General features: G+C 37.4%; 1 protein-coding gene across 38 annotated transcripts in view; it reads left to right on the top strand.

Moving 5' to 3' along the window:
• Positions 1-24,808, top strand: part of PTPRD (protein tyrosine phosphatase receptor type D) — a 2,309,829-nt gene that overhangs the window by 2,235,388 nt on the left and 49,633 nt on the right. For all 38 annotated transcript variants that reach the window (XM_054658683.2, XM_054658684.2, XM_054658676.2 and 35 more), the window contains 3 exons: positions 2,037-2,212; positions 14,727-14,846; positions 15,364-15,518. In XM_054658683.2, the coding sequence (XP_054514658.1) occupies positions 2,037-2,212; positions 14,727-14,846; positions 15,364-15,518 (451 nt within the window). The remainder of the gene's footprint in view (positions 1-2,036; positions 2,213-14,726; positions 14,847-15,363; positions 15,519-24,808) is intronic.

The following is a 24,808-nucleotide window of genomic DNA, read 5'->3' on the forward strand; positions in this document are numbered from 1 at the left end:
ATCAACAAAGGGCTGCCAAAACCCCAACTGCTTCTTGAGTAGCTGTAATAGATGAATAATGTTACAGCCAACCATGCATTTCAAGTTTTGCTCAAAAGGCTTTTCAACTAATGCTGGTGGTATTCCATATCCGTGTGTTCATCTCAGAGTGCAGTAGTTTCCATCTGATTTTCATTACCTTTCTTGAGAGGATCAACTTTACAACTGGAATCAGAAAAGCAGTCAAAGTCATTGCAAGTGGCAATCAGTGAAATATAACAATTTGAGCTTGGGAACATATGTTTCATTATAAAGAAAAAAAAAATGGTTACCCCATAAGTCCAAGATTCATATTTCCCAGGGTAGCATGGATCATGCACAAGTTCTAGTGTACCTCCCATATCATGCTGACATTCCTATAAAGTGCTTGTTCCCCCCTACAGATAGCCAACTCATGACCTTCCAAGGAAACTTAACTCCCTTTTTGATTCTGACCATTTGAAAATGCTTTATTGTATTTGAGATGAAATTCATGTTTCTGTAGTTAAATCTTTCAGAATTTAAAACTTGGAACTCAACAGAGTAAATCTAAACCTCTCTTCTTCTCACAGGCAGCTCTTATCCCAATTCCTACCATTTCCTTTGCTAGGCTATAATATGCATTCTTTCTCATATGGAGTAGCTTTCATTCCCTTAATCACTGTGGCTACTCTTCTTGGAAGAAGCTCAAATTTGCCTCTGTCTCTCTTAAAGGCATGTGCTGATGGAAAACTAGGCTTTAAATCACAACATCTACATTAAATTACATCTCTGCTACTGATTACATGTTGGAACTGGGGAAAATTATTTACTCTTTTGTCACTAGGGTAGCAAAGGTGAATAAAAGAGACATGGTCAAAATAGGCAATAAGCAACTTAACAAACAAGTAAATATATAATTACAACCTTAATCAGTAGTATAAAGGGCTGTCAAGGGAGTTCTGATGTCTCAGGGTACTCCAGGGCAGGCCTTCTGGGATGGAGGCTGGGTGTTTTATGATGGGAAGGAGACAGAGTATATTCTAGGATGTGGATTGAGCTAAGGAGGGAAATAAATGTTTTCTAATAATTGAAGCAGACCAGTGTCTAGAGTTTTAAAGGCAAGGAGGTGAGTGGAATGAGATGAGTTTGGGAAGTTGCAGAGCTTTGTAAGCGATGTTCAGAGTTTGGATTTTATTTGAAGTATAAGGGGAAGCCATTGTTGGGTTTGAAGAAGTTACAGTGTCTGAAATAAATGTCTTAAAACTGCTCTCATGTTAGATGGAGAACAAACTGGAGAGGACAAAAGTAGAAGTTGGACATCCAATTAGGAGGCAGCTGTCCTAATCCAGGAAGTTCATGTGCTGCTTACAACAAATCACGAGTTTTAAATGAGAAGCAATACTTTACAGAGGTCAAGACACATACGAGTAGCCTATGATTAAACCTGATTCCACCAACTTGAGCAACTTGCTCAAGTTTCTTTAACTTCTTTGCACCTCAGTTTTCTCCTGACAGGACTCATAACAGGACTTACTGCAGAGTTGTTGTAAATATTAAATGAGTTTATATATGAGTTTCCTGTTAACTAAATCTACAAAGAATTTTTCATTATTATGGTGTGTTCCACTCTATTTTGTATTTTCAGACTCAGGCATTCTTTTATCTAGTTTTTGTCTGGGAAGCACATGGGTGAGGAATGTTACCAGATTGTTTATTGTTCTTTGCAAACTATTTTTTTTTTGCCAGTGCAACAGAGAAAACCAACAACCAGTGAAAGAAAAGGCATTCTATGGACCATCTATTGTATTTTTTCTTTGTCGTATTATAAAGACCTGACACTTTTTTGCATACATTTTTTTAACATGATGGTTCTAGTAGGACCTGTTTTTAATCTTGCTTGAAACCCGACCTTCAATATATTGTGACTTCTCTAGTGTGAGGTGGAACAGTAAGATAGCACTGCCATTAGGTCATGTCCCAGGCTGTTTCCTCTTGTGATGTGCTCACCTGGTTGAATAACACTCCTTGTTTTCCAGGGATCCCAGGAAGTGACTATGTGAATGCCAACTACATAGATGGCTATAGGAAGCAAAATGCCTATATTGCAACACAGGGATCTCTCCCCGAAACATTTGGGGACTTTTGGAGAATGATATGGGAACAACGGAGTGCCACAGTTGTCATGATGACAAAACTAGAAGAAAGATCAAGGGTAAGAATAAGTATCCACCTCTTTCCTTTTAAAACTTTTCCCTCAGAGTCCCTATGTTGCATATTTTATTCTGTTCAGAATCTAACCTTTCCCTAAGGCTTACCTTTCTAACAGATACTAATTATGAATGGGCATCAACAACTCTAATTAAACCATTCTTTAAAACTCCTCTGGGTGTTTTCACAAAAGAAATTCTCCCATGTTATGATGTGTGTGGTTGCTAAAAAGTAAAAAAAAAATAATAATAATAATAAAGGAATATTCACAGGAATAGACAACTTGATTAGAGAAAATAAATATTCCCTTGAACCTCTTTCAAAAACACCATTGAACAAGAACCTACGGGCTTTGGGGAGAATCCCACCAATATGTACTTCCACTATTTTCAACTTTTTCTTTCTTAAAATCTGCAGCATAAGACTTAAGTTCTGTGAAAGAGGCTTTTGCTTAAATTATTCACATTAGTATAAATTAAGTCAGGGCAGCTGGAAAAATGATGTGGCTGAATACACGGCTGAGAAAACACATAAATGCATAGAGGGCGTTTTGCTAGTTTCAACTTCTCCAAAATGAGTAGATTTTAATAATGGAGTCATAGCTTGGTAAGGTCCAAGAAAAGAGTTTTATTCATCGTATGGGTCCAATATTATGGTGCATGGCACATTAGTTAAATGCTGTTGGTTTGAAGGACTAAAAAATAATGGGTAAGCAGTATACCATATTCCTGAGTACATGTGTACATTTTGTAGCATCTGAAGAAAATCAACCTTTAACCTTGAGAAATTAATGATGGGATCTCTGAAACTTCATTGAAGACAGCAGATACTTTCATTGAAGAATAGGGACATTCAAGACAGAATTTGAAACCACAAGTGAGAGGCCTCTTTTACTGTGGTTATAGTAGTCTCAAAAAGGATATTTAGAAGGAAGAAAGCCTGATTCCCCATTTACTGTGTGAAAGTTGAGGTTCTGTAAATGTTCTTCTAAGCTCAACACATGGAAGTTTCTCTAAGCCTGGGTGTGTATATGAGGGACAATTTAAAAGCTGCCCAAGAGATTTATAAGGGAAAAGCTCAGACAGAAACATATTAAAAAGCCACAACTGTAACCTCAAAGGTGGGAAATCAAAAGCAGTGATAAATGGTTGGTTTAGCAAAACTAAAAAGCAATTAGATCTTTTCAAAACATCTGAATTGTATAGAGATGTTGAAATATTGTCTAAAATGGGAATTAAGATAAAAATGACACTGAAGACAAATATCTGCCATACTTTACATGCAAACCCAATTCAAAAGATGTAAATGGATTTGTTACTGATTTGTACTTAAGGTAACTCCTATATATCAAGCAGTTTCTTTAAAAACAACTCCCCTCCCAAGTGATCTTGGATATAATAGTTCATAACTATAATCATGTCTAACATATTAGGTGCATTGATATTTCATAACAGCCCTTTACAAGAAACACTACTGTGACCTCCAGTTTACATATGAGTATACTGGGGCCCAGAACATTACAGAAGCCTTGCCCAACGTCCTTCAGCTACCAAGGTCAGGGATAGGAATTGAAGACAGACAGTCTGGCTCCAGAGCACACGTGCTTCACCATCAAGCCATACTGCCTGTTGACACTTCTGTGAAACTGAGACAGCTGAACTATTATATTACGGCGTGCATGTAAATCCAACCTACCCAGTCTGTTCTGCCTGGAGATAACTGCTGGTAACAAGCAGTCATTTGCAAAAGCTGTTTTCAGTAAAACACACATTTTATCTTGACACTGCAGGCCTTCATTAAACTGTGCACAGAAACTTGTTTTGAAATAACCAAATGAAATTCTGCCCCTTTTCTCCCTAATTGCTTCTAATAATAAAGTTAGTTCTAACTGGCCCCACTGCCACTGGAACATCTGATGGTAATGAGCAGTTCTTGGCGGAAGGCATTGTGACTAAATACCTACAGTTTATCTTTCTGTTGCAGGCTACCTTCTCCCCCAACCCCCCTCAGCCAGAGGAACTTATTTGGAAGTTACTAAATGAACCTCTCTTTGCTCCCTTCATTAATTACTCTTTGCTCTTGCAAGTTAGCTTTCTCCTTTGTTAAATGGCCTAAGGAGGCCAATTAAAATGCTGTCTTGTGATTTTTATTCTGTGGTGGTTCAGCCTGTACCCAGATTTGTGATGACCTGCATAAGCCACTAGGCATTTGGGGAGTCTCAGCCACCACCAATCTGACAATACACATGAGCCCTGGCCCCCAAGGCCCAAAAGTCCTTTGTTCTCCAGTCTAGAACACTTGGGACTAAATGACCACATGTCCTGGAGAGATTTCACAAAGCACTGGAGCCTCATATTATTTCATGTGCTCTTCCGTCTTCCTCCTTCCCATCATTCCCATCTCACCCTTTCCCTATCCAGTTGCTCTTTTACCTAAAGTAGCGGGAAGAAAGGAGAAGGCATTCCTGGATTCCCAGACAAGAGCTGGAATTGGCTTTCACTATAAAAACAATGTTATAAATAGGGGTGAGTTGTTAGTGAAATCTGTAGCTCCAGACTTCAGGAACGTGGTGGGTTCTGTGGGCTGACCTTGGGACTCAGTGAATTTTCAATTCCCAGCAGCCAACTTCAAAGCAGACATTGGAACTAGCCTGGCCCTATGAAGGGAAGTGGCACCAGTCTTCCTCATAAAGGGAGGTAGTCCAGGTAATGTCAACAAATTACCTCTCCAAGAGCTGAAGCTTGAAATGTCATTATTTAGATTAAGGCTCAGGTTCTTAAAATAATATTCATTCCTATGGTACATGAAGAAAATATGTGTGCGTGTTGTAAATGCTGCTGTGAATTAGAAGTATGCTAGACTGCCACTGACCATAGATTTGCAGCAGGGAAGAGGGGAGAAAAGGAAAGAGAAGAGAAGATAGCTTGATATTATGCAAGACTGCATGGGGATACCACCATGAGAGAGGACAGCTATGGGACAGTTCCAAGTAGGGCACTTTGCAGTCAGATGTCTGAGTTCAAATACCAACTCTAGCCTCTACTAGCTGTGTGACAATGAGCAAGTTTACTTGACTCCTCAAATTCTCATTTTTCCTTTTTTGGATTATGTGGAAGGGTTATTGTGGGTATTGGCTGAGATAAAGGATGTGGCAAGGTGGCTCAGTGAGTCTCAAATGGTATTGTTTGGTAAAGAAGTTGGGGGCTTTACAGTGACAACTTCAGTTTCCCCAAAAGATAGCCTCCAAATAATTCACTCTTTGTTCCCAAATGAAAAGAGTTTATTTCTCTGTGGTTGACGATGAATCCTGACCAACCTGTCCATGTCCCTGAACATGGTTAATTATGCCCACGTTTCCCAGTGTGGCACACCCATGCATTTTATTCAAGAGGAGAGTGGAGCTCAGACCATGGGATTCTTTCCTACTTGCTTTCCCCCAGGACAGGATCTCCAGAATAGAGATCAGCCAGGGAAGAGACCAAAATAGAACATTCCGGCTGCTACACTGACTATAATACAACATGAAAATCATAAGTGATATAGACATGGGTTACATGTAGTGATAAGTGCCACTGAAGATACGTTTCCTTATTGTTCAGTTTTACATCCCCTCTCCCCTTTTTTGGTTATTTTATGGTGCTACGAAATTGTCCTGCCTTAGAGCCCATCTCTCTTTTCAAGCGTTCTGTTTTGCCACAGCCTGGTTCACTCGTTTTTGTTTTTCTTTTAGAGACAGAGTCTTACTCTGTTGTCCAGGCTGCAGTGCAGTGGTGTGGTCATAGTTCACTGTAATCTAACATTTCTGGGCTCAAGCAATCCTGCCTGAACAGCAGGGACTACAGGTGCACAGCACCACCCCCAGCTAATTTTTAGATTTTGTAGAGACAGAGTCTCACTTTTTTGCCCAGGCTGGTCTCAAACTCCTGGCCTGAAGCAGTCCTTCCACCTTGGCCCCCCAAAGTGTTTGGACTGCAGGCTTGAGCCAGCCCATGCCTGGCTGGCTCACTCTTAAGCTGTCGCTCAGGTCTGAGGTTTATCAACAGCGCTTGTATTAATATCTTTGGTGAGTTAGAACAGCTCACTGAGACAAAAGGCTTCTGGATTCCTTAGCAGGTATTAGAAGTTTCACTAGCATCTGTTTTGAGAACTGATCATTCTTAGTGTTTGCATGGCTAAAGAAACCCTTATAAGTGTGAAGTATGACTTAGGACTTAAGTTGATTATTTGAAAACATGAGTTCTTTGATTTTCAAATGCTATTACTTCCCTTCAAATGTGGCCTTTAAAGAATTCCAAACTTAACTGAGAAGACTCTTTGCCTGGTGTATACATTCAGCTATCAACCCTGAAGGAAAAGTATAAGTTGAATATTTCATATGAGTTTCATTAGGGTATATAAAGAAATAAAAAGACAATGGGCCAGGTGCGGTGGCTCACGCCTGTAATCTCAGCATTTTGGGAGGCCAAGGCAGGCAGATCACCTGAGGTCAGGAGTTCGAGACCAGCCTGACCAACAAGGAAAAACCCCATCTCTACTAAAAATACAAAATTGGCCAGGCATAATGGCACACGCCTGTAATCCCAGCTACTCAGGAGGCTGAGGCAGGAGAATCGCTTGACCCGGGAGACAGAGGTTGTGGTGGGCCAAGATTGCACCATTGTACTCCAGCCTGGGCAACAAGAGTGAAACTCCATCTCAAAACAAAAACAAAAAAACAATGATAGAAGCTGGAGATTTTGAAGGGAAAGCATGAGTTCTGCTGAAACACACAGATCAGTTTAAAGCTGTTGTAGAATGTACTGTGTAATATGAAATACTGTTAGTGGTTTTTTTTCCACAGTTTCCATCTTTATTGCCAAATCCTCTCAAGTTTTGCGTAGTTCATTGATTCTGTAGCAAGTCATTCTAGTGCCCTAGAATGTGGTTTCTAATTGTTTCCATGTTTCATAACATGCCAATAAGCACACGAATTGGTCTGGGCAACCACATGGAAGGAGGAAACTGTTTGGAAAAAACGAAGCATTTTGTAGGGGACGTAAAATGTATACAGCTGGGATTTCCACTCCAAGGATATTATTTTTGATGACTGGGGCACATGATTGGCAGCCTTGCTTGCAGAATTGGCATCTCCGAGGTAGGATTCATCTGCTTTTTTAAGTAAGTGTATATTAAATTATTATTTAGTGTGTGAATGTTCACCTTTTTCCCTTCATCTATCTTCTCTTGACTGTTTCTCTCCTACTCTGTCTCCCATCTTCAAATACAGAACACAGAGAGAATGCATCAACCTCATGCTTAGAAAATTCTTGAGTAACCCTGATTAGTATTAGCAGTTGAAAGGCTTAGTCAGGGTTAGAATATATCTGACTTTTACTTCACCTTACCAGCTTGCCTTCATTCCTTGCCCATAGTAGAGACTCAATGTTTATCTTGTCTTGCAAGCTTTATAGTGGGGGTTGATTCACTTAAAGAGCTGTTTGTAAATGTACTTAGCGTTATAAATGTTGGAGATGGGGAGTGAAATTTTGACACTTAACAAATCAGTCATGATTTTTATTGTAATCCAATGTGGGCTGTGTCAATTAGTAGTGAAAATATAGGGCTAGAAATGAAGAATCCTATTCTTGGTTTCCAAGCTATCTTAAGTCCCATTTTCTGTTTCCAAATAGGGAATCATACAAACCAGATGATGCCATATATTAGTAAAGCAGATCAAATGTTTTGTGCACCGTGACTTGAGTTGTATCTTAGGCCGAAGAATGGGAAAATTCCTGCCCTACTACATTTTGTGGTTTGTGCTAATGAATGCAGGTTAGATACTGTCAGGGCCAAAGAGACTGGGCTGGTGTTAACTTCACTTTGTTAACAGTTTAGGGAACTTGACATTTGGCTGGTGGAACACGTCTGACCTAATGACCACTCACTCCTCCTCCTATGTCTTCCCCGGTCCTTGAATGTCACCTTAGTAAACTTACCCTAGCACAAAGTGAAGGTGAGGTGGAGACATATTCACATTTTGTTCTATGGCTAAAAGGGCAATTCTGAGCATGAGGCAGTAGAAAAAGAGATTGTGCTCAAACATTTTCTTCTTTTCCTATAAAACAAAGCTTGAGATTCTTTTCAGATTGTGAGATCCTTTTGGGTTAAAATTTGACAGAATCCCATTGAAGATTATAAATGGCAGTGCTATTGTTTTCATTGTTGTTATCAGTTTTGGAAAGCCCAGCCTTGGCCAGTGGCAGACTAATTCTTGGCCCTTCTGGTTTGTCAAGGTTCAGTAAGTTTAATGGAGAGCAAATGCTTTCCAAATGCCAGGTTTGTGTCCTTTTCCAAGTGGAACTGGAAGCGCCAAAGGCCGTGAACATTTAATTTCTCAAACTGCAGCCTAAAGTGCTGCCTATCTAGGGCAACAGAAACTGCTTTTTTCCTTAAGCAACTTTAGGACCAGCAGCACAAACATTGCCTTTGGAGTCTGCATGATGTATGGGATTGTTTTTGAAAGTGGTGGATACTTAATGTAAGTAGGACGCTGGCAACAAAAAGAATGATGCTCATGTTGGCAATCTAAAGGATGTTGGAGTCCTTATCTAGAAAGTTCTACACTTTCGGTTTTCTCTTGTCAGCAGACACAGCGTCAGATAAAAGAGAAAGAATCCCACCAATTTCTTGCTGTTTGTTAGCTTTCTGGATTATCTACCTTCTTTCCCCACCCCACCTGCTCTACTTAGAAAGGCAGCTGACAGATTCTGGCTCAAAGCATTCCTCTTAAAGCCAGTTAGAGTCCTGATGACCTGAGTAAAGAGCTGGAATGGGAGGAGGAGATGCAACTTTGCTCCTGATGACTTTGTACAAAGCCTCTCTCATTCTCTGCATTCATGTCTGTGGTTCTCCTGAGCTGGATTAGGTCTCATTTCTAAAGTTTTCAGAAGTATGTGTTAATCTCTGTTTACTAGTGTTTAGGGTCCAGTGTTTGGTTTTTCTCTGTTCTTTATCAGCAGAATGTCTGGAAAGGCTGATGGTCAACTGGTAAATACCCAACATAGTTGTACTGGTTGTTAAAATATTGAACTGCATTGATGCTGGCTGGTACCTATAAATTATATTTTTATTGAAACATTGAGTCATCTAATGATACTGTTTGGAAGAGGTGACACTGGAGTCAAAGGCAACTGCTGGGCAGACCAAGGCAGAAGCAGAGGTGGCTGTAGGGCTATGTGGGGCACCCAGGTGATCCTCAGGAGTGATTAGGTCTGAGGTGGATACTCTGAGGACCCACCTCATGTGGGAAGAGCTGATATCAAAGTGCTACTTGGCCATGAGAAAGAGGCACCTCACACAGTTCTGCTCTGGTTAGGACAAAGTGCCAGAAACTTGAGACTTAATGACTTTCAATTTAATGGGGGAAGTCATTGGAAAAGTTTACGGCAGCTCCCTATGTCAACTTCTGGCAGACACATCAAACAAAAGGGAATAACTTTTTTAAAGTTAATAAGCAGTTTAGAAAGTGTGCGAATGGTTCAATGAACTGGTAGGCAATTTTATGGTATGTAATTTGGTTTATTTTGAGAATAATATTTTTCAACTTTATGGCTGTATATATGAAAAGCTGCACTGGTGGTCAAATGCTTTAATATCACTCTCATTTCAAATATTGTAGTGCCTCTTTGTCCTCCACTAAATAGTGATTAGTAAAGATATAATAAAATGGGGGAATACACAAACCAGACTGACTGCCAGTTGGGAATAGATATAGCCAAATATTGATTGAGTGCAGAGAACTACACTGTTGTTAAAAGAGAATCACTGAGATGCTCTCTGTCCTTATTGTGGAAAATCAAGTATTCAATCTGGTCTTAAAAATTTCCAGAATAGTTACTATAACCTGTAGAAATAAATAGTTCAGCATTTATTTTTTCTGCCTACTAAAATTAATGAAATTTATCTAAAACTTTCCTTTATTATAGTCTCCCTCATTAAATGGGTATTGACAAAAGGGTACCAACATTTCCTTACTCCCAAAAATAACTGTGACTTGTGTTATCTAATGTTAGCCTGTTTGTCCATTCCTTACAGGATACTAATGCTTGAACAACCACTCTGCCCAAACTTACTAGGTACGAATTTAGAGTCACTTTCAGCAATAGTTATGGTATCCCACGTATCATTTTTTGCCTCTTCTAAGTCCTTCTTTGGCTAAATAATCTCGTGGCAAGTACATTTTGGATTAGCAATGCTAGAACCCTTTCGAGGTATCAGTTTGTTACAGTTGGAATTCTGATGCCTTGCCATGTTGCCATGCTCCGTAAGTCTTTATTAAATTGAGATGAGGAGGTTTTGTTTTCAGAAAGTGGTAGACAATTTAAAAATAAGCCAATCTAGTTAATTGATTATAAAGTTGGCTACCGCTCATTGAGTGCCTACAATATGCTGAGCACTCCCAAGATAAGCCATATGGGAGTAAAAATAGCCTAGAACGAGAGCCCTTCTCCCAAAGCATGTTCAGCAGACCTAATGGATCAGCTCCTACCAGATATTTGCAATGACAAGAGTTTTAAAAATAAATTTAAATATGTTTTATTATTCCATCAACTTGATTTTGATAGTTTGTCATGAAAAAGGTAAAATAAATTAATTCCATTGCATAAATTTAGCAATGGTCACCCTGTTCTTTCCGTAATTATAGAAAAATGAAAGCTTCACTTAAGGGTAATAACTTTGTGATAATAAAAAGAAATGCCTCCCGCAAATTTAGCCAAAAATCTGAACTGTCTCAGTTTAAGCTTCAAGTAAAGTTACTGGGTGATGTTTCTAAACCACAGCCTGAGTGACAAGTTCTGCTGTTCTTCTTTTCCACCTCTGAGTTGAACACATACTCTTTTCAGAAGACATTGGGGCCCACATAGATGAAGAGAATTGTTTGGAATCTCAGAACCACCTATTTGAAGAACAAGGAGGTTTAGAAACACCCCACTTAGTCAGTAAGGCTAATGGATTGAGGGCAGGGACTGGGTCTTATGTCCCCTTGATGCCCCACAACTGCTAACACCTTGCTTTGCACCTAGAAAATCCTAAATCAATATCTGCTGAAATTAATAACATGTTCCTTTTTTTCACATTTAGACTGATTTAGGTAATTTATAACAACAACCCCACACACACAAAAATCCAGAATGTCATCAAACGGATAACCAATAATAGCTAGTGTTTGTTGAATGCCTGTTTGTGCCAGCCATTTGGGTTAAGTGTTTTAGGGGCATCACTTCAATCCCCACAATAGCTCTGTAATGCTGGAGACACTGTTCCCATTTCACAGATGAGGCGGCTAGACTTTGGTCCTGGAAACAGAGAAACAATTTTCCAGGCATCCAGGGACACTCTGCCTGACCTTCCATGAATCAGTCCTAAAGGCCGCTTGTATCCATTCTAAATCAAATAGAAAAAGGCAAAAAACCATATTCGTATTCAGTAGCTCCTGCCTTCTAGTTCTTATGTACTCAAAGGGAGCTGCCTTCATTTCTCATCTCACAATCAGCTTTATGTGTGAAGCCTAACAAATAGTAACTCTCTCTGGAAATACCTTATGATATTTTCTCTTAAGAAGACCGAGTAGGGGAAGGAAAGTTGTCAAAGGAAAACATTTTAAGAGAGGAAAATGGAGATAGTTCATTTATACTGGCTAATGAGGAAAGAAAAAATGTCTCTATTGTTCTCCTTTTTCTTTCTCACTACATTTCATACTTGCTCCCTAATGCTGAAATCAGAAATCATATGTTTAGCATATGGCAAAAAAGGAGACTTAAAATAATATTTGTCAGTAACTCTAAGCCCTTAAATTCAGCCCTCCAAAATCAGATGAAGGTGTGCAGGCTACTCAGAGAAAGAGGTCGAGAAAGGAAGTACTGAGGTGCTTACCAGCAAAGGGAAAAATGTATTGCTGTCACTCTTCAGATAAGCTCAGGAAAAGCTTCTAATCCCACTGCTGAGGCCATGCGTGTGCATTTCCACATACGTTAGGATATTTATTTTTCATAAGGTCCTTTTGAGAAATATTTCCTGAGAGAAAATGGTAATATTTAAATATATCCCCTTTAAAAAATTGCCTCTGATTTTTGTGGTTGAGTTTGAAATGTTTATTTTTCTTTTGGTAAATACTAAAAATGCATTGTTCAAAAGCAACTTTTTTCTTCTTTTAGCTAGAAATTTTCACAGCGTTTACTCCTTAAAGTAATGCTTCCTGGTATTTTTTTTCTAAAGGGGTCAGAGTCTAAGCCAATAATAGCTGCAGTTTCAAACTTATTACTAGAAATGTAAGGATTAGTATAATTTTAGTTCTTCCTGCATCTTAGGAATGGGGAAGATTTGTAGATGGAGAGTCATTTTTCCAAAAGTTGTATGAAGGTTGCCTTCTCATTCTTTCCTTCATCTCCTTTTCTTACCTCACTAGAAGGTCTAAATGTAATCGAGTCCCAGTTTTAAAATATAATTATATTGAATTTGGTTCAGTGCATTGGACTGACTGTATAGATCATTTTGTTGCATTAATGTGCTGTTTTTGTGCATATCATAGTGTTATTTGTCCTCAGGGATTTCATTAGTTTATTTTAAACCGAAAGGGTTGCTGTCCGGCTGAAACTGTTAAATGATGAATTTGAGTTTCTCTCTTGAATCTTCAACTCAACCCATTGTTGGCATCTTTTTGAATATTACAATATGAGGCCTCCAGAGTTCCTCTTGTCCTCTGCTGGGAGACATCCACCTGACATCTATTTCATGGTTTAAAACAAAGCCTTTGGCATAATTTTTGTGATTTTTTTTTTTTCTCATCTATATCATGACTGCTGAAGTAGTGTTGGTTCTATTCAGATGGTAGCTTTTGCTAAATATGTCATCTGTGACCTGGGTTTTAGCTTATGGTGAAAGAACATATAGAGATGCCCATGCCTGGTCACTCTACGTCAGTATTCTCCTTCAAGAATTATCATTTCCCTATGTTGTTATCTCTTTGAGTCAGGGCAAATGATAGAAATAAAAAACACAGAAGGCTATTTTGTACAACTAGGAAACACACAAAGTATTCTTTACATCTTATTAAGGCAAAATTTTTGTCTTATTGTGGACAGTTTTTGTTTGTTTTCATCAAAAAGATGATGTTTGTCTGGTCTCAAAGTTGAAATCAAGGCATAGGAATCAAACCTTGTGAATTTAATATCTAGCTTACTGTATAGCTATAAAGTGCTTTTCTTTTTTGTCTTGTCCAGGAAATTCTGTACAGGATAAAACCTCTCCCTTTCTTAGAAGGGCCAATAGTTTCATGGAAAGAGCCTGAATTCTCAGAGGAGCAAATGCTATCTCTGTGAAAGAGAAAATTACAGTATTATTCACAGAATGTTACAAATACTCATATTAAACATAAAAGCAAATCATTATGTAATAATTCTATTGGCTGGACCAAAAAAAATTCTAGTGTCTCTAATAATAATGCTTTATTGCCTTTGTTTAAATCCAAAGATTGTGATTTTCTGTTCTTTTTCAAATAGAAAGGTGTATTCCCTATTGTAAAATACTGCTAGGAGCTTTCTTTACCTAGAGAAATGTATTTCAGTTGGGTTCTCTTAAGAATTAGTCCCATTAAAAAAAAGTCTGACATAGAAAGGGTAAATATAGTCAGATCTATGGCCTTACTACAAAAATACTGTGCTGTGTTTGTTACTTTTCATTATACTTTTTAATGCCCAACAGACTCATTCAGTGAATTTGAGGTTTACTGCAGACTTGGAATTATTCTTTGTTGTGTGTTAAACTAATTAGGTTGAAAACTTTTTATGTGCTTTTGTTGCACTTCACATAGAAATTGTAGATTATTCATCTTGGATGAATTTTAAATTATTTAAACTTTGCACTGTTAGTGTGTGACCCTCTGAGACTCTTTTTAAGGAACAGACAACTCTTTTTCCTGCAGACATTATAGGTTTAATTTGCTTTGGATACAAATAACATTTATCTTGTGTTTAAAAAAAAAGCACATGCTTATGTTGTTTATTATACTTTGATGGATTTTCCAATTATTTCTACTTTTCTTTAAACAAGCATATTTTGAAGTTGTGCTTTTTAAATCTTGATGAAGTAACACTATCTTACCATGTAGTTTAAATGACAAAGTGTCATCCTCCCGATGCGATTCATAACGTCTATCCCAGGACAAATTTGTTTTCTCTTCAAGCTCACTGAAGTTTCAAATCCCTCTCTCTGTATTTTACCCAGCAGCAATCTGCAACTTATTTTTCTCCGGGAAAATTGAATCTGTTACTGTTTAGTATTCCTACCAGTTTGAAAAATGTGGTTTATATTGGCATCAGAGCAGTAATTTACATGTATTGGGATAACAAAAATGCATGCCAGAAAAAGATCAACATAAAATGAAGTGCAGAAAAACTGTTTTCCTTCAACAGCAACTCAAAGCAAAGTTAATAGAGAAATTGATGAGCATTTGCCCTGAATGTGTCACTTGTTTCTTGTAGGTGAAGTGTGACCAGTATTGGCCTAGCAGAGGCACAGAAACCCACGGACTGGTTCAAGTAACGCTGCTTGATACTGTGGAGCTGGCCACATATTGTGTTCGAACATTTGCACTTTACAAGGTTTGCTTTTCATTTTTTTTCTCCTCCCTTTCCCTTCTCTATTGTTTAAAGAAAGCTTCTTTTGAGAAATGAAATCTCTTAAGGCTTTACTTAAATCTTGATCTCAATGGCAACAGTGAAGAATGAAATAAATCTTCCATTATCACTCAGCCATTTTTCTTCTTGTCTGGCGATTTATCAGTAAATATAAAACTCTTGCTCCAAATGAAAGTTTCAGCCAATGAAGAATAGATGAAGAAGAACTAGCTCTTCCTGTAAAATGTGATAGGAGCTCTCCTGGTAGTTAAACCTGAAAAATATAATGCTTCTCACCTAAGAATTTTGTCTTCCTGCGCAAATATTTGTCATTTACAAATAGCTTAGGGTTTCTATTTCCAAAGAGTGTGTCTTCCCAAAGGCTACAGGGTGGTAGAAAGGAATTAAAATAGCACATTTTAGCATTACCTCTTCCCTGTTATTCATCACTACCACCTGAGGCTTGGAAAACAGAATTTCAGCTGATATTCCTATTTCACAGAATGGTTCAAGTGAGAAGAGAGAAGTGAGACAATTCCAGTTCACCGCCTGGCCTGATCATGGTGTTCCAGAACACCCTACACCTTTTCTAGCTTTCTTACGTAGAGTCAAAACCTGTAACCCTCCCGATGCTGGTCCGATGGTTGTGCACTGCAGGTAAGAAGCGTTTGTTCACTTGCAGTCAGGAAACAGAAAGCTAAATTGACTCTCATTGGATGTTTTTGCAACTTCTTGACATTCTGGAATAGTAAATGTCTTCATAAATAATACAGCTCTCTTTTGGTCAAATGAGGCCTATGCTAACATCAATAGGATGGATTTGACATAGATGCATATTTCCCCTGGAGATAGTAGGTAGCTATGGTCCATTGCTATTGTCTTTTCCCAGTGAAGAGAAATAAATAAACACAAAATTAAGTGGGCACATGGCTATAAATATGTAAAACAAAAAATAACATGTGGGAGAATATTCTTAAAAACAAATTTGTATTGTTTGACAAGTTCTTGTGGGCTGGACTGATACAACCTTTTTACTATTTATAGGGGAAAAAATTACTGAACAAAATAATAATATATCATACAAGCTTTAGGGAGACTATCTTATTGCTTAAAGATGCCTTCTGTACATTAGTAATATCAAGTCTCATGACAAATCACTAATTTGATTTTTAAAAATGTATTTAATAGAATATATACAAGTTCTATAATTTGGAAGAAGTCGTTTTATGTACTCAAAGGTGTAATAAGTTGTATTTCTCTTGAAATGTATAGTTTGTATTTTTTGCTTAACTCGAACAGCTACATCACCACTCAGATTGCGATATATATAAATGTTTATAGATTTTTAAATATTAAGCTGATTTCTTCCAGTTGTTTGAGTGCCTCTTAAGTATCATTATTAGCAGACTACTCAAGCTATCTGGTCAGAGTCTATCTATTACTATATAAATGTATAGTGCATATAATTTCATGATAGTTCTTTATAACCTGAGAAATTCAAATATGAGAAAATATTTCTTCTTCCACAGATAAGCAAAATAGAAGTCTGGGAGTATAGGAAAAACCCAAGAAAGCATCTATCGTAAATCACTTCTATCGTGACTTAATACCATCACTCTCTTTCATACCCCATATTATACTGTAATATAAATATAATACAGTAGACCCTAGAAAAGGAGCTAGTTTTTTAGAAATGGGGTCAACGGGTTGATCAGAATAAAAGCAGTGAAATTCACCTAGCCAAACCATGCTACAATGCTCATTGTTAAACAATGGGCTGGCAAATTCCAAACAGGATAAAGTTTCTCTTTTCCAGCAAATGTTTTCCTAGATAAAAACTAGTAATAACATTACCTTGTATTTATGGAGAGTATTTTACTAATTTCAAAGCACTCCCCTATGCTTTATTTTGTTTGCTGTTCATAACAACAGTATGTTGGGTTAAGAGAATTATGTCGTGTCAAGAGAAGTGAGAGGCTACAAAGTTTGCTTCAAGTACTGATAACTAAGAAGGTGATGGCATAATCGGCCTCAAGTCTTATCTAGATTCTTGTTTCCCTACATCCAAGACAGGGTCCTTTGAGGACTGGCCACTCCAGTTGCAGTTTTCTGCATGATTGTAAAACATTAAAAATTATTTTTAATTTCAGCAAGTTGTTTTCCATCATGAAAGTAGACTTCTGGTTCTCCTGCCTTTTGGTTTTAATTCAGGTGCTAGTTTGATCAGTCTGTATGCTCACAGTTCTTTGCAGGCCTCAAAGAGCCAATGTACCTGATTATATGGTGCCTCTGCTTGGTCAGAGCTGACCTTGATTATAAAAATCACACATGAAACACATGAATTGTTTTCAGATAGATAGAGTTTGGCCAAAGGATAGAGAAACAGAAAATTTGGTCTAGCAGAAGAAATGTTGCCCTTATATGCCTAATGGCAAAAATACGGTACACACACACACACACACACACACACAGACACGTGTGTAATTATATGTTTAAAATAATAGGAACAAAAATTAGAGACACATAATTTGGGAGTTTTCACTGAAAAACAGCAGGATGATTTTTTTCACATTGCATTTCAAAATACAGAATCTGTGCTTTCTCCAAATGTTCTTCCCATTTCCGTAAATTAAAGTGGAGGCACTAGAAAACTGAGATAGATAGATAGATAGATAGATGATAGATAGATAGATAGATAGATAGACAGACAGACAGACACATACACACATACATACATACATACGTAATTTTTAAAATGCATTTCACCCTCTGTAGATTATAAGCAAGGTATGGGTTTCATGCTAGGCACCGTGACGGATACAAAAATGTTTGCAAGCAAATAGCAAATATGAGAGATAAGATTAAATAGCTGTAATGCCTTATTTTGGGAAAATACACACACACACACACACACACACACACACACACACACACACACACCCGCATCCATGTTATGTTAAGCCACCTGGACTCACCTCTGAGAGAGACAGGCTACTCAGGAGAAATAAGGAAACAAAGATGAATGTGCTGAGCTAATAGCTGCTGACATTTGGAAGTGCTGTGCCTGAGGCTCTGGAGAAGCTGCTTATTGAAACAAACAACAGAAGAGTAGGTATATTGGTGGAAGAAATTTGTTAGCAACTTCAAAACAATGAGGGAAAGGAACTGCATAAACTGAGCTCTGTGAAATAATAACCCATAGGTAATTTTACATGTCTGGTAAGAAGTTTTGGCCTCTTTATTTAGGAGGGTCATGTCAACATCGTGAACATCTATGTTATCTTGAATCCTTGAGTTGAATACAAGCTAAGTTAAAACTTGACAGTATAATGTTTTGTGACAAAGCAGCAGATTAAAGTCATTCTTAAATGACAGTTATTTGTGTAGCATCCCAGAAATGCTAGTTTAGAAACCATTTCTGAGCAGAAAGAAACTATGCAAAAAGCCACAATAGCCATGTTACAAAGGGATACTGATCACGGTTAATCATGATCATGTTATACATAATCACAAAAAATAGTCTGGAAGGTAAATACTGTATTTTGTGTTTTGATTTCTTTTATTATGTACTAAACTTTTTTTCTATATTAAAGAAGTAGTGACAAAGTAGATCCAAGCCTTCTGCCCAATATACCCTGTGAGAATGGAGGAGGTTTCAAAGAAGTCAGGTAGTAGCCCAAAAAAGGTCGGGCTGGCGGTGCAGTACAGAAAAAGGAAATTATGGTCCTCCAGTGATTCTGTGCCATAATTGGACTAAGACAAAAATGAGCCATTAAGTAAAAGAAATTCTAACAATCAACACCAAAAAAGAATTTTAGGGATAGCCTAGTGCAACAAGCGCAGACAAGGCCTTGCAAGGTCAAGGAGGACAGAGTCTACCAGATTTCTAAAAGAAAGAAGGTCTAGTTCAAACAGGCAAGCAAGGAAAGGCCAACTCTAGTTATCTATCAGTTCATACAGAGCATAGAATCTCAACATTGAGAGTACGCACTCTGGAGAGATAGACTGCCTAAGTAAAATGGCAGCTTGTTTACTTACTGGCTGTATGCCTTTGGACAAATTATTTAATCTCTGTTTCTTCACCTGTAAAATGGGATAACGCTATAGCAATGAGAATTTTATAAAAATTAAGTAAGATGACATAAAATAGATACATATAAAGCACTTGAGACAGTGCATGGCATATAGAAGTATGCAGTAATTTTAATTATTAATAATTATTCATTACTAAGTACCTTTTAAAAGCTGTATGTATATTTAGAACTCTGAGAAGAAAAATTCAACCTGAATTTGGATATCATCTACGTAACCTGAGCCATCCATTTTATTAAATAACAGATGTTTATAAACATCCAAATCATTAAATGAATGGATTTTTTCAAATGTACATATTTTCTACTATGGCAATCCCATAAGACGTTTCTCAGTGAGAGAGAACATGTTGATGCTATGTGTTAGAGAGGATCATTTATAATAATACATCTGTTTGTATAAAGACCTGAGAAACCTTTCAACCCTTAAAATGATGCTGTTAAAGGAACTTAATGCCGTTGTCCTTGATGCCTTCAAGATGAGGTCTGAACTGCTTATCATTGCATTCATGCCCCTTTGTAATTTAGGCTGATCTCACCCTTCGCACCTCATTGTTGACTCCTTGGGCCATCTTCTGATAGCTACACATTCCAAATATCTTCATCTCTGGATCTCAGCCAAAGATATTTATCTGGTCTAGAATTTCAACAATTCCCCTTCTCTACCTGATGGTGTTCAACCTTGATGCATAATCCTACTTAAATAGCATTTTCTATTTGTATTGCAGAGGTTGCAAACTGGCTTCAGATGGTTTTGTTGATATACACGATAATTTTTTAAAAATTTGAGCATGAATTTCTTTAAGCTGGAATGCACTATCCAGTTTTGCAAACCCTTCCCACTACCTATTATTTTATACACATTTATGACATTGCTTTATCTTGTAGACATTTGAGTTGTAACTCTGGAGAAACATTTTAAGCTCATTCCCCATTTCTCTTCCCACAGGAAGAATTAAATATTCTGTAAATTCTCATAGAATAGGTTCACACTTTGCAAGTTTAGCTATATGTGTGCAGATCATACGTACCTTGAGATCTCAGAAGGCATGAGTAATGGCTTATGTACATTTTTACCCCCAGCTCTTACACCTTAGTAAGCACTCAATAATTGCTTGTCCAGGTTTGTTGAATTACATATGGCATTTTAGTAATTTTTACAAAAATAGTAAGAGTTTCAAGGCTGGACTGATTTTTTTGGTTTGTTTTTTCACCTTAGAGACTGTATTTTTTTCCCTTTATATTGGGGTATTTCTTTATGAGAGCTTAATTTTTAAATTGCCTTTGCCTTACTTATAACTATTTCTGAGTTCCTTTTTCTACTACTCTACATTTCATGTTCTTTCCCACATACCATCTATTCCATGATTAAATTTAGACATAGCTCCCCATTTTGTAGCAATACTAATAGTTCAGGATAGTTGAGCACTTACTCAACATCAAATAATCTTTCTTGCCAACTGAAGAGGCCCTGTCGTAAGTGCTTTATATGTGTTACTGCTTTTCGCTTCCCGTGGTAATTTACGAGGAGTAATTTTAGTCTCCCATTTCACAGAAGAAAAAACAGCAGAGGCCAGGTAAGATCAGCTTGCTTGCCTGAGCTCATACTACTAGTGGTGGCAAGGCCATTGTGTTCCCCACGTTGCATGGCCCTATAAATCAGGCAGATTCTCCAGACTTCAGGTCCCATGATGGTTTTTAGCTCCCCTTTCTGCTGTCCCTTTGGGGGCATTATTCTGATTTCTCTGTCAAGCCTTCCCTGGTGACCTGGTCAGAATGAGCCACTCCTTCCTTTCTGATTCCATACCACATTGCTATATTCTGGCCTTTCTTTCACTCTTTCTAAATCAAAGGCAATTGCTAGCATGTGAGTCTTTTCCATTCTTTAATCACTTGAACATAAATAATCACAATAGCTACCAATCATGGAGCCATTACTGTTTTCCAAGTATTACTGAGCAGTCATTTAATCCAGAAAATAGTATATTTTGCTTGCAAAGAGCATTACGCACAGGGAGGTAATAAGTGATTTCTTCAAGGTCATACAGCATATACATTTCATCCTGATTTCAAAGTCCATGGCCTGTTTACCCATCATTATATCCAGTTCTTACTCTTCGTATTGCAGAGACCACCTAGTCCCTTATACTTAGCTCTTTACTGCACATGTGTAAAGGTTGTCAGATATTTGCCATTATCTCTTCACAGCACATATATATATGTGTGTGTGTGTGTGTATATATGTGCAGTGCATGAATAGAGACATATAGTATTGTTTTTATCTTATTTATAAAATGTGATTTTGGGGCAGAACTTTCTATTTATTAAACTGAGATTTTCTTAGAGGTCATGGATTACATTTTCCTATATCGTCTTAGTCTTCCACTTAGAAACTAAGCCCGTTTTGTTCCACTTTTGAGCCTTGTTCCTTATGTTGTTTTATAGAATAATTTGTGGCTTTATTCTAAACCACATATTCTGTAAAGACTATATTCTAGTACCAGAGGGACATGACAACTGATTTGCTCTAAGTATTTGCATTTGTTAGGAATGAATACATAGGGAAAAAGCTGTAATTTCAGTGAATCAGTTATAAAACCTTGACCCATGATACTAAATCTTATGTCACATTAACTCTTTTTAAGAGAAAAGGAAGACTTTTTATTCATAAGAGAAACATTTATTTATGAAAAAAATTGAAAAGGGGATAGATCACAACTCCTGAATTGATCTTCTAAGTGAAACAGTCTCAAGGAAAATAAAATAAGCTTCCTGAGTATCACTTAAATCTATCACAATCATAGAATCAAACCACTCTTCAGAACTCGAAGGAATAGGAACTGCATACCAGATAGAGAGCAATAAGGTCCTAGAAGCACCAACAGGCCACTAAAATGGCCCAGTAAAAAATCAGATGCCAGTTTGGGGTTGTAAAAACTCCTAAGTTCCAATCTTCATAATACTTTTTGATTTTGCATATGGAAGCACAACTAGGAAACTATGTAGGCCATATTCATAGCATAACCATGTACCCCTAAGCCCAACCCAATAGTGATGAAAATGGCCTTTTCAAAGTCAAAAGAAAGATTTTGGAAAGCATTGCATAAGAGCATAAAAACAAAAGACCTTGTGATCCAAAGAAGCTAAGAGTGCTGTGGAAAGTTGTTTAATACATTTTTAACCATTCATTCTAAATTCCATTTTTATTCCTTCTAATGTTCCATTCAAATGTCTCTTCAGATCAAAGACCACAAGTATTGCCAAAGCATGTGATAGTTTTGAGATGCTGACAAACGTGAACCATAGACCCATGTTTTCCTTAAAGCTGGGGTTTATTTTTGGGTGTAAATTACGTAATAGGAGATGCTAGCCTTCTGTAGATGAGAGGTAGGATTGTTAAAAATGCCAACATCTCGATAAGAATGGGTGGAGTGTACAAATTATGTCCTTATTTATGGAAACATTTTAAGGTAAGGAAAAATAATTATGCCATGTGGAACCCATTATGCCAGATTCTGTTTTTATACACCAATAATTCTGTAGAAGAAGCAAATGCGTAGTTTATGAAACAACATAGTGTTAAAAACAGGAGGCTGGGTCTTCAGTCTATTGATGGCACAGTCCTATGATAGAAAAATATCTTCCTTCTGCCAAAATAGTTTAAAAGTAAAGGAACCAAAAAAAAAAAAAAAAGCATTAAAAGGAATTGCATAGTGTCCCCAGTAGGTATAAAGTGTAAAACTCAAAATGGAGAAGTTGAGGTGCTAGGAAGAGCACTCTGGCTGCCTGATGAAATGCAGAATTTATTTGAAAAGAAGCATAATAGATATAAATGCAGTGGAAGAGAGGTGAGGCCAATAGTAATACAATACTATCTAACTTCAAAATCATATGTCAGGTCTATATGATGAAGGTTCCTTCAAGGGCCACTGAGAACCTATCACCAATCCTGTTCCCATTTCGTGCCTAAGAATAGCAACCAACTCACTTTTGTGTTGTAAGTGACTGTTTACAGAGCATCTCCCCATCATCACTTATTTTATTTGATGTTTATGATAAGAGTGGCAGATGTGCATTATTACTTTCCTCACTCGCCAGCTAAGGAAATTGAGACCCTGAGAAGTTAAGTGATTTGCTGAAGAAAACGTACTTAACTAGTAAGCGGAATCAGAAGGAGAACCCCCTTTCTGATCTATGTGTATATTATACTGCCATTTTCCATTTTGCTCAATGTGTATCCTACAAATGGGGGTAGAACTGTCCCTAACCTACAAATGAGATGGCTCCTAGCACATAGAGCTGCTCTTAGGAGCCAGCATTGTATGGTAGTGAAAACTCTGCAATTGAAATTGTTCTAACAAACAGAGTTCAAATCTTAGCTGTACTATTTACTACATCTGTGACCTCGAGCACATTAAACAATCTTTCTAAGACTCAATTTCCTGATCAGTAACGTGGGGATAAAAGTGGTATTTCTTTCATAGTATTGGTTTTAAAGATTAAATAAGAGCTGTGTAAAGTGATTCATTAGCCTGTTACATAGAAAGAAGTCAACAAATGTTTACAGTGACTGACTTTTAAAAATTATTGTTTTACCTCACAGTTAGTTATTTAAATTGACTCTGTTAATGTCCACAAAGAACACTATTATATTTTCTGGACTGGGAGTTTGAGTTCTATGTAATTGTTGATTCAGAAGAGTAGAAAACATGTGCATGTATACATTAACATAGAAGATGGGTGGCAACTGGAATATTTAACACGGAAAAATGTGTTAAGTACTGTTATAATTATTTCATTGCACTAAAATAAATGCTTTGCTTATTAGAACCAATTGTTTCTATAAGCAGGGTTTCTTAACCTCAGCAGTTTGGACATTTTAGATCTTAGAATTTTGGCTATGAGAGCCGTCCTATACATTGTAGGATGTTTAGCAGCATCCCTGGGCTTTGCTCACCACCCTCACCTCCCTTCCCCCACATTGTTACAATAAAAACATGTCCTAGGCATAGCCAAATGTCCCCTTGGATATAAAATCGCCCCTACATGAAAACCACTGCTTATGGTAATAAAACTAATTTTTAATTTTGGCAGAATTATTGGGTCCAAACGATAACCCACCTCAAAGCTTTTAACTTTAAAAAAAAAATGCTTATTTGAATGCAACTCTTATTTTAAATATTTGGAGAACTTCTTTGTGAGACTTACTTTAATTGTAACCTTTTAAAGCATACAGAGAACTAGGCTCATTACTTGAAAAGAAATCTAACAGTGTTTCTTACCTTGGTCACCAACCATACAAACCATACGCTTGGCTCCAGGTATCTCTTGGCACTAGAAAAATAAATAAATAAATCCACCTTCAAGGACAAAGATGTGCCACCATTACTGGATTCAAAAGAACAGGCCGTAGGCGTTTAACTCTACTGCCAAAAAGGAGTTCCAAAAATATTTTTGCACCATGGCAGCATTGCATTAAATCTTTGTCCTCTCAAAGTGGCTAGTTTTAAGGGCCATGCTCTTTGGAGTTGATAAATGCTAGTCTTTTGTGCTATGATATTAGTCACATTGCTTCGTATTTACACTTGGTATGACGTCCAGCATTTTGGCAGTTCCAAACAATAAGCCCCAGGAGTGCCCTCAAGTGGCATATGACTTAGTGACTGTCCCTTTCTCCTTGTTTAATGGAGGCCAAAGATAACAGATGAGATGAAGGGAAAGAAAGTGAGTCATAATGTCAGACTGCCTGCTCAAGCTTGCAGGTTCCTGAAATTCTTTGCCCTTTGATTTTTGAGGGTTCAGATTTCTGGGACAGCACACTTATTTTTAAATCACAGAAATTTACCAAAGATAAGT

This window comes from Pan troglodytes, chromosome 11 (assembly GCF_028858775.2).
Source record: "Pan troglodytes isolate AG18354 chromosome 11, NHGRI_mPanTro3-v2.0_pri, whole genome shotgun sequence".
Lineage (NCBI taxonomy): Eukaryota > Metazoa > Chordata > Mammalia > Primates > Hominidae > Pan > Pan troglodytes.